Below are 20,325 nucleotides of genomic sequence, written 5' to 3'. Positions count from 1 at the left end.
GGACTGCACTGCCCCCTCCTCAATACCTTCAGCGTAAAATTTCTTAATACTTTCTTAAAACAAACAGAGTTTATTATCTTTTAAGTTTATTACCACCAACGGCTGACAGAAGCAAAGACGCAGCATATACTCAAGAAACGTAACAATACATAAAAATGTATTGTTAATGAAAGTATCTATGTAGCAAATGATGCATTTAACCCAAAAGCCGAAGATCAACAATTTGGATCTTCTTTATTTCCAGTCAATTCCTTATATGTGAAGCCAATGTGGTCTTAAAGCCTTTCCTTAAAAGGCGGTAGCGCGATAAGAGGAATGAAATCAGAACAAGAGACATGTAAATTGAGTTATTGATAGCTTCACTTAACAATTTATAGATTTTGCTAAACCGAAACCTCTTTTCATCTAGAACCATCGACCATAGATATATTAAATCCTATAAAGAGGGCCAAGCAGGCGAGGATCTATGAGAAGAGTTAGGTGCCTAGATAGCATAGTTTCATAAACAAGGTTTCTAATTCTTGGCATTTCAAGCACAACAATGATACCACAGTCTAAGCAAGTTAGCACCATATTTAGGTGAATTAGTAAAACACTTTATCATTGAAAGAGAATTGAAATCACAGCTATGTAACCATTTCCAGTAAAGCGTATATGGAGCTTCTTTTTTCTATTATTATTATTTTCGAAACACTTCGTCAACGAAATCCCGGTAGAGCCTTTATTGTTATTTACAAACTGCATCTTACACCAGTGGAATTCAGGAGTAGTCATACACACGACCCTTTTGATGCTCAAATGAGCTCATAAATTTCCCTGCATACCTAGACTTGGCATAATACACTCTTTTACTGACAACTTTATTGGAACACAAACAAAGAAAACACCACAAATTCTTGATTCTGGGCAACAAAATTCACTCAACCTGCAGAGAACTTGGTAAGCCTCTTTTTACTTGAGCAAAATCACACGGATTCCCACCAATTTTCAAAATTTTCAACTTATGTACACAAAATTTGGCTACATTTTTTATAGAATTGTGGGACAAATCTAACTCTTCTAGCTGATCATTGACATCACACAGGTGTTTAATATGGTTTCTACTGAGATTAAGCTTTTTGGTACATGCTAAATATTTGGCAAATTTCATATCTGTAAGCTGATTCCCACTAAAATCAATTTCCTGGATAAACGCTAAGTAGGAGACATGGTGGATACAGGTGAGTGCCCGATCTGAGCAAATGAATGCATGGCCATACTGATTCCTTGGTATTACTTCTTCAATCACAACTTTTGAATCTGAAAAATTAAAAATTAATCACAAAGACCAAATAAACGTGAATTCTCAACAGAACCTGCTTTTTAAATCAAATTGGATCAAGATAAAAAAAAATGGACTTTTAGTGTCAGTCTGAAAAAAACAACTTTTAACTTTTGAGTTTTAGCGTCAAGCACTTGACGAACCAAGTTTCCAAAACAAAACCTCTGCAGTTTGTCGAAGAAAAATTACCAAAGCGATCAGTCACACTGATTAAGCATCATCTCCTCTTTTATATTAAAACTTGTGTTGACACCCTTTTAAATATTTTTCGATATTTTTTTCTTTTATATGCGAGTGCTGTTCAGAGGTAGCTTGTGTTTTTAAACAAAAGCTAAGCACAGTGAAAGAGAAATTGGTTACACAGTCATGAAAGCACACTCCTCCATTACCATTTAAAATAGTCACCATTGAAATGATACCCTTATCACCACGGTACAACAGCTTATTCATACAATTTTCAAGAGATGTTGCCACATGAGACAACCGCCGTATATTGGTTGGTATAGAAGTAAATCTTGTGGCAGTTTCTTTGTGAGTAAAGACGTTTGAGACTACACTGGCTATGCATGAAACGAAGAGAGCAAAGAAAAGAAAAGGTAAGAATCGAATAAGGGTGATTTTCAATCAGCGGAAAAAAGCCTGAAAAACAAATATGGTATTTCGGCAAAGACTTCCACTTAGACTTCCATAGTAAATGGTTATAGAATAGTAAATAGTAAACTTTAAGGGAGGCAAATGAAACTTAAAAATAGCTACATAATAATCTCGCTTTAAGGACGAACCCATTTACGATAATCTTATAAAAAGTTTCACTTTACATTCTTTCTAATTTTAAAACAAGATCAAATATCCCCCATACTACAAATACGATCAGTGCACATGCTGCAGCAATCGCTAGGGACAGAATCCTTGCACTATCTAACCTTTGAATCGTCTTTCTTTTGTTTGGTTGGTTTTTATTTCAATCACGTCTTTGGTTCGGCGACGATTACTTCAACATTCACGTCATTTGGGCGGCTTAGCGGAAGCCTTTGACAAAATATCTACTTTGTCTTTTCGTTTTTATTACTGACTGAAAACTCTCTCGTTTGGTTTCTTTCTTTGTGAGACCTAAAGATATATTCTGTGTGACTGAGGTTATCCTTTCTCAGCAAGCATCTAGCCATCACCAATGACAGCTATCCTGTATATCTAATATTTAGTCAATAGCACCATCCATTGAATTGGGATAACATATTCTCCCAAAAAAAAATTATGGCATGTTTTGCGACCTTCATTTCTCAGTGGGGAGGAAATGGTATTTAAACCGATTTAGAGGAAAAAAGTAACCATTACCATCCTCTTATTGACCTTATGTATAGATATACTTACACATATACTGAAAAAATTGCATTACAACTTAAAGCCAATATAAAATATCTTTTTTGTTCAATTTTTTGGCAAATTTTTTTGGCAAATTATTTTTGTTCATCGTTGTTAGTCATGTTTAATATTGGTGTCTGAACTATGCAGTAATCTTCTATAGTCTGAGAACAATATTAGTATTGAAAAGAAAACACCAAGAGAATGAGAGTTTGAGCTGCAAGACCTATAGTAATGATGAGATCTTTCCTTTGACAAAAAAAAAAAAAAAAAAAAAAAAAAAAAAAAAAAAAAAAAAAATGAAATAAAATAATTTAAGAGGGCCAAAACTAGAGTTGTTATCTGTAGATGTTAGTCAATTGAAAAATCATACGAATCATAGCAGCTACAATTTTTTCTTCCCCATGCTCCAGTTCTAAAAGTACAATTCGCTGATCACAGAAATTTTAATCAAGAAGGCAAAGTTACGCCTCTAAAACGAGGCAACAGTGGTCGATGCTAGCTGACTTCCAATTCTAGCGATTAAATAAAAATAGGAAAATGTGCATTCTGAAGGTGGCACCTAAGAAAAAAAGATTCGGTAGTGAATGAGATATTTGACTTGAACCTGAATATCCTAGATAAAATGTTAGCGAAAAGAAGGAATTTTTGAAGGTTATGAGAATTTTTGGTGTACCAATAGATTTGAAATTAACGTTAAGGAGCCTACAACTTGGTATAAATGAGGGCAAAGCGGTGATGTTACGTAGCGAGAAAATCGATCAAATAGATAGCTTTACTTACTCGGGAAGCATTACTGGTGAATGCAATGAAAACATAAAAAGTAAAATAGCCAGAGCACAGTGTTTTTTACAGTTGAAAAAAGTTTGGAAGAATATGAAGATAAGTCTTTAAAGTAAGATTGGGATATTGGCAGCCACAGTCCTAACAGTGGAAGAGTATGGCTTAGAAACGTGAGCACTTCGAAAGACTCATGACAATTTACTTACGATCTACCACACATATATACAGTTTTTACTAGGCAACATGTATCTGACTTGAAAGAGATATTGGACTCCCTTCAATACCTAGCTCTGATTACCAAATCGAACCGGAGTTTTCAAACCACCAGATCAATATCCCTTGAATGTTGTGAGGCCAAATTATTCCCTCATTATTTTCCAAAGGACACGCAAATTTACTTCTTTGGCATTATAATATCTTGTTTTTCTCGCTTTTTGTTAATCTACATGCGCACGAATTATCAGCTTATCCTACCCAACAAATACTCACTGGTGATAGAGAGAAGAGATGATAGTGAAATACTTACTTAGATCATTGTAAAAATGAGCTCTAAAACTGTCAATTTCCTTCAACTTTTCAATAATCAATATCAAATCCTCCTTTACTTCATGGCATAGGCAGCGTAAAACATGGAACGTAGTCAGCAATACCCCTGCAATATTTCAAATCAATAATTGTGACCAATCTTAAGCAGTCCCAAACAAAGGTGTGGGGATAAAGATACTATCGAAGGAACCCCGGAGAGCTGTACAAAACAAATTCAGCGTTTATAAAAATCCCGATATTTGGCTTTATACCAAACTTTTTAAACATCTTGTTGTATTAACCTTCCAGCATCCCTCCATCCATAAACAAAAAAAAATATCCCTTTTCAGACTTGCACCGGTAACTTCAAGCCGCAAGCACAAACTTTTTCTATCGAGGCTTAAAAAAAAAAAAAAAAAAATACTAGCGATCCAGATTTAAGAATTAAGTTGCCAATATCTTCATAAAAAAACATTTCACCACTTAAATAACTTTCTTAAGAGAAATTTTTATTGGGATATGAAAAGTTCCTTAGCTCAGTTGATTACTTGTTCGAGTTTTTACTTGTACTTTATCATGTTCAGAAATCCTGATTTCCACTAAGGTTGGAATACAAAGTTTCATAATGAATATAATAAAATGTTTTATTCTTAGTTGGAACAAATACAGATTTGCAAAACAAAATCATTTACTTGCATTTGCAACTTACTTTTTCTCTGATAATAAATCTACTTTCTCATTTTCCCCAATAAGTCCGTAAGCCAATTACTGGATCATTAGGAGGCTTTGAAGTTAAACTGGACAAACTAAAGACTTTTGAGATAGAGGCTCCTGATGTTAAACACCAAAAATAGAATTTCTTGCTTTTTCCTAATTATGTGAGACCAATAAACGGCTGTAGGGTGCTATGATACAACATGAAAATATAGTAAGTTCTCTAGTAAACGGTGATAGCAACAAGCAAACATAAATCCGGGTGGATTCGGTTCATAATCGGTATAAATGGAAATCAGATATTTTTATAGATCTTGAGTGACTATGGAAATATGTCAACTGATAATGAAGGAATTAGAAGTAGACTAAAGTATGCACTAAGAAATATTGAGTTTCAGCTGTTGTGGTATCAGAAAACACAAAAACGGTCAAACTCACTTTAAAACTTGCTTTGAATTTTGTAAACTATTTAAAAAAATTTCATCCGTCAGCAGAAATATGTTTGAACATTGAGGGAGCGCCTAAGCATATCTTTTGTGATGGAAAGGCAATGTGGTCTCTGTCATTACTTTTAGGATTCATTTACGATCAGAATTTTGAGACAGCCGTTTTGTTCAACATAATTGAAAGGTCCAACAATTATGCCTCACGGGAAGTCACCCCTTCCCCCCAACTCATAACCCTCATGGTATGGCAAGGGACTTGGCGTCCAAAAGGGCCAAGAGCACTCAGGTGAAGATTTCACGAAACATTGACGGGAGTTCTGAACCAAAGTAAAACACATGTGCATAGAGGTTGTTAAAAGGGGGCATCTCAGGAATGGCTCAGGGTGTTAAGTTGGAAGTTTTAGGGAATTCAGAGGGGGGGATCAATTGACCAAAAGGTAATAAGTGCTCTCTACAACTACTAGTCCTTCTACTACTACTACTACTACTACTACTGTAACTAATACTACTACTACTACTACTACTACTACTACTACCACTACTACTACTACTACTACTACTACTACTACTACTACCACCACTACTACTACTGCTACTACAACTACTTTTTCTATTGCAACCACTACCCAGGTTAAGGATATTAAAATGAAACTTTCAGGATATGTTGTGGGGAAGTTGAATTAAATCAAAACACACTCGTGTGCATAAAGATTGTAAAAACGACTTATCAGCAATAATCTTAGGAACGGATTAAAGCATTAAGTTGAAACATTCAGGCTATGATGAAGGGGATGTTCGACTGACCAAAAGACAATATGTATACTGCTGCTTCTAAGCTAATAGTTACTGATTCGACTAATACAACTATTATCAATACTAGTACTAGTACTGTTCCTTCTACTACTACTACTACTATGATAGTACCACTACTAAGGCTAAGGATATGAAGGGAAAAATTTTCAGGGAATATTGAACTAAATCAAAACACACTATATGCATGCAGGTTGTCAAAAGGGCATATCTAAGGAATGGCTTGGAGGTATTAAGATGGAACTTTCAGAGAATGATGAGATGGGGGAGGGGTAATCGATTGACCGAGAGGTAATATGTGCAGGCTACTACTACTACTATTACTACCACATCTACTACTTCTATTGCGACTGCTATTAAGGCAAAGGGCATAAAGGTGACAATTTCAGAAAATGTTAAGGGTAAAGAAGACTTAATTAATACAACACTATGTATATGCAGGCTGTCAAAAGGACATATCAGCAATATCTTAAAACTACTTAGAGTATTCAGTCATAACTTCCAGGGCATAATGAGGGGAAGTTAAAACTGAACAAATGGCAATATCTACATCGTACTTCTCCTACTAATACTACTGCCATTACTATTAGTACTACTAATAATTTTACTACTGCTACTGCTACTAGTGCTACTACTACTATGACTACTAGTAATACCAAGGCTAAGGGTATGAAGGTAAAAATTTAAGAGAATATTGAGGGAGAAGTTGAACTGAATCAAAACACACTGTTTGCAAGCGCGTCGTGAAAAGGACATATCAACAATATCTTTGGAACAGCTTGGAGTATTAAATTGAAACTTACAGGGCTTGTTGGGGGGATATGAACTAACAAAAAGGCAATATTTAAAGGCTACTATTACTACTACTAATACTGCTACTACAACTACTACTAAAGCTAAGGTAAGGTGAAAATTTCAGGGAATGTAGAGAGGATGTTAGAACTAAATCAAAATATACTATGTTCACGCAGGTTGTCAAAACATATCAGCAATATCTCCAGCACATCGGGTATCAAGGGTAACTGCTTCGGGTATCAAGCTGAAATTTCCAGCATTAGTTGAGGAAGATGCTGAAAAAAGGAGTTATTTGCAAACTGCTCCTAATGCTAATACAACTACTACACATATTGCTACTACTGAAGCTAAGGGTATTAAGGTGAAGCTTTAAGAATTGTTTAGGGGGATATTGAACTAAATGAAAACCCACTATGTGGATACAGATTATCAAAAAGGTATATCAGCAACATCTCTTGAACGGTTTAGAGCATTAAGTTAAAACTTTCAGGGCATGTTGGGGGAGAATATCAACTACCCAAAAGGCACTATGTGTATGATACTACTACTACTACTACTACAACCACTACTACGATTACCGTTACTACTGAGGCTGATGGACTAAAGCGAAACTTTCAGGGAACGTTTAGAGGAAGCTCATACTAAATCTAAACAAAATGCGTCCATACAGGTTATCAAACAGGCCTAAAGTAGTTTTAATGTTGTTCCTTACTTACAGAAAACAAATTTATTTAATTTCTGATCGTTTTTCAATTAATGCTGGTAAATATGGCTAACCCTCCATGACCGTTTCCCTACTTTCGCGGGAAACTACTCCGTGGACTCCCAAACTTTTCCACGCAAAATACACCCCTCCCCGTAAAATTCCCTTCGGACGATTCTATCCTCGCTGAAAATCCCCCTCCCCCATAAAGTCTATTGCGGACGATTCAGCCCTAAAAATTCTCCTTATCATACTTTCATTTGAAAAAGACTTTGATTTCTAGTCGTTCTCTCGATCACTCTGGAAATCCCCTCTTCCTTGGAAATTTTTTCCCGAAAATCCACACATGCTGAAAATAGCCCCTGAATAACTCCCCTGGAACATCTCCAAATGCAAAACTGAGTTGACAAAGAGAAAATAAGAGAAATAAAAAGAATTTCGTCTTGGAATTCTGTCAGTGTAAAATTTCTCCTTGAAAGTTAACCCAAGGAAATTTTCCCTGGAAAGTTTACCCCCGGATATTTCCCTTCCTACGGAAAATTATCCCGGTGAAAAATCTTCCCCCACAGAAAATTCAACCTCCGCCCCCCCCCCCCACAAAAAAAAATGTCTGTATAATGACCAATAAAAAATGCTATACTTAAAAGAAGGTGAAATTTCATTACTCTCGGACCTTTCTCTAGGGGTTGTGGGTGTCAAAGTTATCCCCAAATACATAGTTACTGGGCTGTTCAACAATGCTAAACAAATGGCTATATCCAAATTTTGATCAAACGATTTTGAGGAAATAAGGGGGTGGGAGGGAGGCTAGTTGCCCTCCAATTTTTTGGTCAATTAAAAAGGGCACTTGAACTTTTCATTTCTATTCGAATAAGCCCATTCCCGATATTATAGAACTATTGATTCAATGCGACCCCCCCCCTGGGAAAAAAACAACAACAAACAAACACGCATCCGTGATCATTCTTCTGGCAAAAAAAAATACAAAATTCCACATTTTGCAGATGGGAGCTTTGAAACTTCTACAATAGGGTTCTTGGATACGCTGAATCTGATGATGTGATTTTCATTATATTCCTTGATTTTTATTGGGGTGTTTCTCTCCTTTTTCGAAAACCAGGCACATTTTCTCAGGCTCGTAACTTTTGATGGGTAACACTAAACTGAATGAACCGTATATATTTGAAATTACCATTGCAAGCCGATTCTTTTGATATATCTAGTTACGTCAAAATTCTATTTTTTAAAGGTTCGGTTACTATTGAGCCGCATCACTCCTTACTTACAGTTCGTTACCGCGAACTGTTTGATTATTGCCACAAACTAACGGTGAGGTGAGTTGCGGCGGTTGTTAGTAGTAGTATTAGAGGAATATGACAAAAAGTACGGTTATACATAGACACAGTGGAAGCAGACTTTTTAACACAGACAGTCAGATATCATTATTTATCACAATTGACACAAAGATCTTTCCAGCTTGAAGTGAAATTATCAAGTATTTTGCAGTAGGTTACATCAATACATGACTAATTGTAGATAGAAAGACAAAAGCTAAGACAGATAGTCCCAGTAATTGAGAGGCAAGTATTAAAGAAATATGACAAAAAGTACGGTTATACAAATAAACAGTAAAAAGCAGACTGTTTAATACAGACAGTCAGATATCATTATTTATCACAATTGACACAAATATCTTTCCAGCTTGAAGCCTAAACTAATTCTCACAGGCAGGGTTGCCACTCAGCGGGTTTTTTTGGTGCCACTTTGGGAAGCAAAATAATGTCAATTTGTATAAAAAGTGTTATTTTCCGAAAATTTGCAGCTCGAGACGCTTCGCGTCACTCGCGCTCATATCAACAAGCTTTTAAAATTGAAAATATTGGTCAATCGGCTTGGGATCCCCCCCGCGTGGTTTTCCGCATCTTTAAATTCTCCAACATGAAATGTCGGATCTAATACCATCTATCAACTATAAAAAAGAAATTTTGATTTTACTTAGTCGGTGCTGATTTCTGGCTTTGCTCAGCACTTCCAGTCTTCTCAACTTTCCAGCCCCCCTCCTAAAAACCCGTTAAAACGCAAATGGTGCTTACTATATAAAATGGGAACTCGTCCCACAGAGTACTTTCTTCTCTTTTTTCTGAGCAGTCTTTGTTCATAGCGTAAAAAAGGATCGGAAAAGGGAAAGAGGAAAAACCGTCAGTTTTTTTTTTCTTTTGAGAAAACGGAAAAAAAGAGACATCAATACTCATCTATATTGAGAGTTTTTCATCCAGTTTTTCCATAAAATGGACTATCTGAATTATTACAGTGCATTCAGGTGCTTGAAACTTTTCTTTTCTCCAAAAATGCTGTGGTTCAGACACTAACTCTTTCAAATAATTTATTTGGAAAAAACTAGTGGAAAAACAATAAGACAGCTATATCATCTAACCTGTTTATCACAACCTGAATAGAATAAGTTTCACAAGAACTCTCGCCACTCCTGGTAAACTTTTCTTTACGATGTCTCCAGGGACTAGGGCATAGGAACAGTCAACTAGCATTTTAAGTATCAATATGAAAGCACCTTTATAATAAAACACGAGCATTTAGAGTATTAATTAAAAAAAACTTTTTCCACAAAATAAATTTTTCAAAGAAAAGTAAAGAACTCCATTAAACAGAAAATGAGCAAAAATAATCTACCAAGCTCCAAACTACCACAAATCAGCAATGATAAATAAATGAAACCCAAAACGACCAGAAATTACAACAAATAACCGATTCAGACTCCAAACGAGAAAAAACTAACATCAGTTGGGCTCAAAACCCATATGCCTTCCCAAGGCGAGAACATAATTTGCACTTTACTGACAAAAATACAAATGAATGTGCATTGTCAGTTTAGTATTACTATACTGATATTTACTAATCAACATGCTAAAATTATTCTATTTATTAAATTTGTAAAAGTAAAAACATTTATATTTTTTTCATTAAAGTGCAAATTTTGTTCTGGCCTTGTGAAGGCATAGGAGTTTTGCGCCCAACTTATGTTAATTTCTCCTCTTTTTGAGTTTGACTCGGTTATTTATTTTAATTTATGTTCGTTTTGGGTTTCATTTATTTATCGATGCTGATTTGTGGTAGTTACGAGCTTGGTAGATTATTTTATTTTTGCTCATTTTTTGTTTAATGGAGTTCTTTACTTTTCTTTGAAACACATATTTTGTGGAAAAAGTTTTTTTAATTAATTTCTGTTGGTTTTACATTGACTTAGTCTTTTCAGGGAAAAAGAAAATAACACTTTAAATCTTTTCGATTTTAAGACTTTATAGTTTGGCCTGCTATTTGTATGCTGGAGAAAACTTTTCAGCAATTTTTAACAACATACACCATTTTAAAAATCTGGACACAAATAGTACTGTTTAACTTAGTTTCATACCTCCTCCAGTTGACCAGAAATGGAAAACTTGATACGATTCCAAAAAAAATATGTTTACTTTCTTTGATAGCTTGGATACACTTACACTATTTTGATTTGGCTAAATTTTAAGAGCAGAAGTAGCCCCGAAAGTTTGAACATAATGCCCTCAGTCGTTCTTGGAATACTGCTGACATGCCTTGTTGGGAATTAGCATTATCACAGGGCATTTTGATTTAATCTTGAGGCAACATTTATCTTTTAAATATAATGGGCAAATGGGAGGGTGGGAGTGGAAGGGGGATTAGTAGCCCTCCAATCACTTTCGACATATTAAAGAGGGCATCAGCCCTTTCTATGTTCAATCGAATTAGCCCCTTTTGAAGTTCTCACGACGACTACTTCGTTACAAAGTGCCCTGGTCTAAACAACAACAACAACAAAAATATTACTAATCACTTTCGACTATTAAAAAGGGCACAAGCCCTTTGAATTTCCAATCAAATAAGCCCCTTTCTAAAGTTTATACGACAACGTCTTCTATAAAAACCTTGCATGCCCCCAGGGCATAACTTAAAACCCTTGCCCTGAGGGCTTGGGCGGAGTATTCTCCTCAAAAACATATTTTCTATATGTAAATCAACTACGCTGAACAAAATGGCTATCTCAAAATTTTTATTGGATGTGTTTGGGGGAATGATGGGCGTGGCGGGGGGGGGCTAGTTGCCCTCCAGATCACTTTCGACTATTAAAAAGCACACTAGCCCGTTGAATCTCCAATCGAATGAGCTTTTTTTGAAGTTTCTACGAAAAAGCCTTCTATAAAAACATTATATGCCCCCTGGGCATAACTTAAAACCCATTGTTCTGAGGGTTGTGGGGGAGTGTCCTCCTCAAAAACGTATTTTCTATCTGGAAATCAACCACGCTGAACAAAATGGCTACCTCAAAATTTTGATTGGATGTATTGGGGTGAATGATGGACGTGGGGGGGGGGGCTAGTTGCCCCCCAATCACTTCCAACTATTAAAAAGGGCACTAGCCCTTTGAATTTCCAATCAAATGAGCCCCTTTTGAAGTTTCTATGACAACGCCTTCTATATAAACCTTATATACCCCAGGATATAACTTAAAACCCTTGCCCTGAGGGTTGTTGGGGAGTCTAGAAATCGTTTCTGTCCTCTTCATTGCCAAGTATTTCGTACCAAAGATCACTGGGTGATCTTCGCTTATCAGTGATAAGAATATAAAAGCTTCTCACACACAGATAGAGACAAACACGTTTACGTTTTTTACCGCACAGAAAGATTCTTGCATCCAATAATTGCCGCGCGCGGAGTTAAGATAAGAATCTTAACTGACAGAAAAAGATATCGATGCATATCTACATTGACAGTTCTCCTTCCGTTTTTTTTTGGCTGAAAAAATCCTTTTTTTGTAAAATACTGCTACTTAGCAAAAAAAGTGCCACTTTTGCTAAAAAGTGTTCTAATAGTGTCAGGTGTCCAGAAAAGTGCCATATTAAAAAAAAGTGACAAAAGTCACACTAAAGTGTCACCGGTGGCAACCCTGCTCACAGGTATACTTACCCGCTTTACAAAGATGCGGAAGACAATTTAGTGCAGCTGGTGCCAGGGGCTTCTATGGTGAGGGACGGTATAGCTGTGAAAACTGAATCGATAATCTAGGTATCTTAAAACACACGTCTCAACAATTTACGTTTGAACATGTCTTGAACATGTGCGGTGCGGTGTCTTGAATATGTATTTATTAGAATAAAATCTTAGTATAGTGATCAAATGAAGTCTTTCATTTATGTGATTCATTTGTGTGTTTTCTATATTATAGGAATTTGGAAGAGTAGAGATTGCTAATGTACGTTTATATTATTTGTACTTTCTGTGTACAATTTATACTTTATCTCGTCTTATGTTACCATCTTTTATCCTAACATCAAAATCTCTTATCATATATAGTCCAAACTATCCATGTTGATGGAAAACCCGATTATGGACAAAAGAATTATAATTCTCAACATCTAACAAACTTGCGGTATAATCTATTAGCCAAGGTTCCATAAGTGCTAAAATATGAAGTTCGGTGAATAAACATAGTTTTCGCAAGTACGGAAATAAAGAATTTAAACCAAGCAAACTTGAAAAGCTGTATTTCATCGAAACTTATGCTCTAACCCAAGTCAATCGAGAACTTATACTTTACATTAAGATATACCTCATCATTACCCTGAAAATCGCATCAAAATACCTAAGCAACATGCCAAATTATAAATCATCTAGACTTAATGCGTTGTTGTCAAGCTAAAATAACCTATAACTACTTGATCCTCAAACTAAATCATTACAAGGAGATTCCATACTTTAAGAGTGCTCTTAATATTCCACTTTCAAGGGACATTTATCGACAGGATAAGTTAATCATTTTTACTTGAATGTGACTCCGTTGTGGTTAATACCACAGGAAGTTGGCTCTCTAAAACAGAAAACTTCAGCATTTACTGCTGCAACACTTGTATCCAACCGAGTGGAGTCCTTCTAAAGCTATGAATGCGCAGTGTTGACAGATTGTACCTTAGTTTCAAGCACTGTATAAAGATAATAGATCTATTATTTATATGCTGTGGTTTCAAGTCAAGATAAACTATTTTTATCATATCGAACTTGCTAGCATTCTCCAAAACAATTACACCTATTGTTTTTAAACAATATTACAATTTTTAAACAATATTACAGCATTCTCCAAAACAATTCTCCAAAAGCATTCTACAAAACCGACAAGCCCCCAAAATGTTTCTACCTTTGATGACTACGCGACCGTAGAGCTTCATATTTTATATTATTAAAATGCTCTCCCTCTCGTACAACAAATGCATATGCTTTTTCACTATTGGAATGTGCCCGCAAACTTTATTTCTTGTTAAAAAAGTAAACGTATCGAAACTTTATTTATAGTTTGTTGGTTAAGAACTCTTGAACTTTATTTAGATTTTGTTGGGCAAGAATTCTTACTAAAGGTGGAGGTTCTTACTATGCGGTTCTTACTTCTTACTAAAGAGGTTCTTACTATTGATTAGCTAGACTTATTTGGCAAAGATTTTCTGCTAAGCTCTTTCTTGAAAGCGAGTCCACAAAAGTCCCTTCTGATTACCCAGTTGTGGTCAGAACTCTTAAGAGATTGTTTTCGAATTCTATTCAGCTGCTTTCCTTTTATAGCCCATAGCTGAAAACTCTACAAATAAAATATAATCAATCAAACACAACTGGGTCAATTAAGATCTCTTTCACAGGAGCAAACAGCATACATCCCGGAACGGTATTCAAACAAAGGTTGATTCATTATTAATTCATCAACTATCCAACAATCTTTGATAGCACTCTACCATATTCTAAATAATTACAACACGGAATATAAATTCAGTCAAATTTATCAATCAGTGTAATTAAAATCTTCCTTCCAATACAAGTATATTGATCAAAAAATTTCAAATTTGGAAAATCGGCAGACTGTACAAGCAGATAAATTTACCTGTGAGATATTTTTTTTTTATGTTATCCCATTGAACGCCAGATAACAACGAAACAATCTACAAATTCGTGTACACTACAAACATAAAGCACTTTAGGGTATTATTTTTACAGTATTAAAGAAATGCATTATGTGTTTTTTTGTGCTTTTAATAAAGCTCTAATTTTAGATAATCTTACGAACATAGGAAATTATCATCAGCCGGTTTATTTGGACTGGTTTTACTTACATGTGTTGCATAGGCTGCGAAGCAATTATTTCTGTTCATTTTAAGTTTCAACTTTGCTCTTTGCTTTCATCTAAAAAATCTCTGTTTTATTTAAATCATTTAAACGAAAACCCATTTGAATTTAAAGGAAGTAAAGCGATGATATCATTATCACTAAATTCTACTTCTCCAGTTTTCAAAAGTACCAAATTTTTTCGGAATTGAGCATATAAAAAAGCTTAATTCTTGCCACAACCCTGGCTTTTGGGCTTGTCCTTAATATGTGCTGAGTTAGACTCTGGCCCTTTGATATATCTAAAAGACAGTTTGGTATAAAAAAAATAATAAAAGTAACAAGGAATAACAAATTAAAAGGAGATGTCCTAAGAACTCACATTTGTTGTCAGGCTCTAGTTTTCGAAGTAATTCAAGTGACTCAAGCTCTTTTTTAAGCATTTCTACATCGACATCAGCTTCTTCTCCTTGGTCGAAACTTTCAGAAGATTTATACCATACGCCTTCTTTTTCAACTTTAATCGTCTCGAACTTGGAATTTACGGAAGCTTCAATGGTGCATGGTAATTGAAGCCCATATCCTTGGACAGTCTGAAAAAAATAGCTTGAATCAAGCAAAGTTAGTAGAGCGGAATATCGTGCTCACTTCCCTAATAACAAACTTCATAAACATAGTCTGAAGGAACTGATGTTGATACAAAATATTACTATTACATGTTCAGGAATAGTACACTAAACAAGGGTAATGGAATAATAAGAATAAATTTAAAATGGTAGTGATATTAACAGCAACAATCAAGTCTTTCACAAAGTTTATCTTATCTAAAATAAAAAGCTAGTACCTCCAAAACATGCTGAAAAAAATAAGTGAAACTGTTCAAGAACAGAAAGTACCCTAGCCTGTTCAAAATACAGCCAACCCCATGAAAAACCCTTACGCAGTAACGGTAGAGCTAGCGGAATCTGTTTACATTTTATTTTAACATACAGAACTGCATTCAAAAATAATTTTTTAACATAAAACGCAAATTTGCAAACAAATTGTTAAAATATTACACAAAATTATGCGTGATGGGACACCGTGGTTTAGTATTAGAATTCGGCGTAATAAGTTACATTAGAAATACAAAGGAATATTCTTGAACCAAAATTGTTAGTTTTCCTTGTGATTCCATACAGTTAAACATTAAAGAAAATGGCTGTTAGTAGGATTATAGCTGGTACTCCACCTTTTTTCTTTTTCGATTGTGGGAAAATGTGAATCACTTGTAAGGAAAATAACAGATCGCGCTTAAAACATTTATCATTCTTGAGTACAAAAATTGAGCTAAAAAAAAAGTACTGCTGAAGATTCCGGAAATCAAATAGAACCATTTATTGAGGCGCACTATATCCATCCCTGTAAGGGGAACTAGAGTTATTCCTGGGGGATCCATGTTGAAAAACATGCGTTTCCACACCAAATATCTTGATTTCATTGCATTTTCAGAATATTTTTGGAAATTCTTGGGGAGATCCATTGGAATCACTGGAATCAAACAAAGTGTAAAGGGTGAATATTACAACGAAGAAAACGCCGTTTTTCACGAAAAAAATAAATTAATAAAGAATGAGGTAAAGAAGTAAAAAAAACAGATTAGACAATATAAACATCAAATTAAAAACTAATACACATTACATTGAACGAAAAAAATGAAACGTAAACCGAAGATAAATTGGAATAGATACTGAAGTACAACTTTAAACAGAAACAAATCCAACAAATAAGTCTGGCCTTGCTGTTCCCTCTCCCTCTTATCAATCTTTCCAAAACACTGTTGGCACCTTACTGAAAAACTTACTTTGAACAATTTCTCTTTTCTTTAACAAAAAATTTTAGATAGTCAAATCTAATTCACTACTTTTGACAGATATTCATTTATCGATTCATTATTAAGCTGAATTGTAGCCATGAATTGCCAACTGATGTCATTTTCTTCAGTGGATGTTTGAAACAACTACAGAAAAGCAACCACAGGGCCAAAACTTTAAGCAACCAGTCACCGGGTACATGGAATGAGTTAAGGAGCTTAATTTACAAAAGTAAAGAGACGCTTAACGAAAGAATACCAAGAAACCTAATATTTGGACTTGTATAGGACACATCTAGTAGAAAATAGCATTCTTAACATAAACCATTACAACGGCAACTTAAGATGTAGCGGGGGTTCATAAAGAAAAAATAACTAAACTAAATTTCTTGAAAGACAACCAAAACTGAATTATTAAAGACGAATAAAGGGCATCATAAATCGTAGCCACTCAAGCAGTGGTTCTTAGCAGCCCATGAGAAATTGACCTCTCAACCACATCATACAGACTTTCAGGAATCATGCTCACACAGTGGGAAGAACATTACTCATAGAAGAACCAGAATGTGTTGATATCATACGTGGTGTGTTACATTCACTCTAATTACTAACACTGCAGCTATGATATTGTTCTACGGTTATAAAATACATTAGTAAAACAATCAGCTGTTAAACCATGTAAATATCCTGAATTATAAAATATAAAAGATAAACAGGCCAGCCAGTAATCTATCTTTCACCATCCTACTCATCTCCCATCTTTCAGGACATGCCAAGTTTGGGGAAAAAAGAGCAAAATAGCCTACCCTCAAGAATGCTGTTTGCATCTACTGGGATCTTATTTCCAAATATATTTTTTCGATACCATTTATTCGTCATTTTTCTTTTTTTCAGTTTTATTTCTAACTCCATATATATGATTAAAAATAGCCTACTTACACCCTCGCTACCTCCATCCTCAATTAGACTAGCTCTATCAAACATGAACCGTCAGTTTTTAAGCTGTGCGCAGAGTAGGATAGCAATCTATGTTTCCCCGTCCTATTTAGCTCCCAGCTTTCACAACTTGCTAAGGTTGGGCAAGAAGAGCACAATCCATCTTGCTTCTATGGTTATGCCACCCAAAAACCACCATAATATCAAAGTCATTTGTAGAGCACAAAGTCGACTTAGTAACATGCCAGTCTTAAAACACGCGACAGAAAAAGGCTCCACTTTTCGTAAAACACCAATATTTTTCGTCACCTTCTAAAAATACTGAAAATGCTCATAAAACATAAAACTTCATCAAAAATAGCACCTAGATATTTCGCCTTCAGGACTTTATAGCCAAAATTTAACTCCGTTAACCAAGAATGATGAATTGTAGACCGAGCATATAGCATAAAGGTTGACCTTTTATATTTGGTCTTAACTTGTTGACACGCAACCACTTCTCAAAACTTGCCATGTCCACAGACAATTTATGAAATAATCTTTTTCAGATCTACCAGTTACAACAAAAGAGACATCATCCGAAAATAATACTAGCGCTTTACTAGGTTCGGAGGCTACCACATTACCATTAATCTCATTGCGTACACCTAAAACTGCGACAAACATATCATCAATGTAAAAACCGAACCATAAAGGTCCAAGAGAAGACCCCTGGGGGGCCGCACATTATAAAGAATTGAATCTTTACCGTTATTTTTTTTTAAATAAGTACCTTTTCGACAAAAATGAGGCTATCAATTTTAACACCCCTCCTCTAACCCTACAACTATCAGGTTAACTCAATAAAATTTGATGATCTACAGCACCAAAAGCTTTCAAAATATCTAGAAACACGGTAGCAGCCTTGTGTTTACTGTCCAAACAATAATTTACAAAAGTTGTTAAAAACTAAAACTCCAGTTCAGTGTAATAGCCTTTTCTCAAACCAAATTGATTCCTGTAAAAGTACTTATTCACCAAAAATCGTTCAATCCTATACCAAATTGTCTTTTCAAAGATTCTAGATAACAAGGGTAAATCAGAGACTGGTCTGTAGTAATAATAATCTTCACAATCCCCATCACAAACTTTGTGTTATTTACGGCTTTCTAGGATTAGTACCAGCTCTAATTTTCCTTTTCCCACTTGTGAAACGCCTTTCACAAAGAATAGTATTTAAATTTTCATGCCATTTACTGAGTTTGTTACCAAAATATATGAAAAGGTTAAGATAAGCCAAATCGATTTCACTCAGTACTTCAAGAAACTTGAAGTTCATTTTTATCAAACATACTTATGGTACCATCTACAGAAAGAAGGAGAGGAGGGAGAAACCCCAGTAGAAACATGTAGGATTTTCAATCCTACTTGAAAAATTAGATACCACAGTCTAATACATAATTTTTGAGATTTCAGATCCCTCTTCACTCAAACAAAATTCTTAATAGTGAATTTCATTCAGGAGTATTTCTCATTTTCTAAACTTTGTTACACACAAGTTAAACCTTAGTCCAATGACCAGAAGGCAGGTCTTCTCTTATATAAGGTGAGACTAAATAAACACTCAGAAAAAAAAGTTTTTTTTTTTTTAAATCGAAGTAAAGAGGAACGTCAAAACTTAAAGTGAAGCGAAATTATCCGAAATATTAGTACAGCTTTCGTTCATAAGCTTCCATCCTTTCTTTACGCTAAATTCTACCTTATGAGTCATTGAGATTATAAGGAGAAGCCTAAGCGTAGCATGTTGAAATCTTAAAGTAAACTCCCGAGCCCGCCTGATGTAATAACAACCATGTATAAGATAATATAAACCATATATAAGGTGTACATAGATCAGAAGAACCGAGACTGTGAAAACAAAACAATCTTGATAACAATTAATATGTTTAAAAACAATTTTTTTTATGCTTCTTCAAAATATGCAAAATTCAATAGTTTTAGATTTACCTATAAGAGGTTACTAGTATTGGAAACTATGCATAATTTTAAAGAGGGAAAGCATCCTTATTAAGGGGTACGATGTTAAATAGCATTATATAATGAGTTATACATTTCATAGAACCCTACAGCGAAGGTTTTGAGGAGGTACCAAAAAAAAATAAGAAAAAAAAATCAGTGGCTTTTCTCGAGAAGGATAGTCAAAAAGCATCAGTAGAGGGGACCCTAAAGCCCCCACCCCTCACCCCTGCTGCCACCTACAACTTTTTTTAACACCATATATTGACACGAGAACCACGTGGGTTATGGTTTTTGTCAGTGAGAATTTGAAAAACAGGAACTTTCTCACATTTTTGTATGTTTTTATGGTTTTTGTCAGTGAGAATTTGAAAAAACATGAACTTTCTCACTGAGAAAACCATAAACCACGTGGTGCTGTCACGAGTCAGAACACCTGTGCTGTCGACCTCAATCGACCTATCGTGAATCAATAATTCCCCTTAGAAACAACAAATTAATTTCCCATTTCTTGACAGATCAATCAATCAATGACATCATCTGTCAGACTTTAAAAATTTCCTCCTAGAAACATATCTCCAGGAATAGATCCAGATCATTAATGTCTTTGCCTCGGGAACAGTTCTACTGGTCGAACTCCAAAGGATATTAATAACCAAAGGCCATGGAAACACTTAGGCAAGACACATCTTAGCGATGAATTGTTTTAGCGCGCGAAAAGGTTTCCTATTAATTTGAAATGCGTTAGCACAGAAATGCCAATAACAAAGGAACACGCTGAATTTGCGTTTAGGGATTATTTGGGCGAAACCGTTTTAGACAGGTGATGGAACTATTTCGGCGAAACAGATAGAGACATTTTAAAAGAAGATTTTTGAAGAGATTTTAGAAGAGAATTTAAAGGTGAAACTCT

The 20,325-nt window shown here is 35.0% G+C and overlaps 1 protein-coding gene across 1 annotated transcript in view; it reads right to left on the bottom strand.

Annotated features, from left to right (window-relative positions):
* Positions 1 to 609: 609 nt before the first annotated feature.
* LOC148946083 (geranylgeranyl transferase type-2 subunit alpha-like) overlaps positions 610 to 20,325 on the bottom strand; it is a 318,679-nt gene continuing 298,963 nt past the window's right edge. Inside the window, exons 7-9 of the mRNA XM_089097770.1 lie at positions 15,012 to 15,222; positions 3,993 to 4,118; positions 610 to 1,299 (exon numbers count right to left, since the gene is read on the bottom strand). Of these exons, the coding sequence (XP_088953896.1) occupies positions 917 to 1,299; positions 3,993 to 4,118; positions 15,012 to 15,222 (720 nt within the window). The 3' untranslated portion in view covers positions 610 to 916. The remainder of the gene's footprint in view (positions 1,300 to 3,992; positions 4,119 to 15,011; positions 15,223 to 20,325) is intronic.

This window comes from Artemia sp. Qi Xiang Cuo, chromosome 12, assembly GCF_049724085.1.
Source record: "Artemia sp. Qi Xiang Cuo chromosome 12, ASM4972408v1, whole genome shotgun sequence".
Taxonomy (NCBI): Eukaryota; Metazoa; Arthropoda; class Branchiopoda; order Anostraca; family Artemiidae; genus Artemia; species Artemia sp. Qi Xiang Cuo.
Note: the sequence above shows the minus strand (reverse complement) of the source record. Positions and strands in the feature narration are given on the sequence as shown.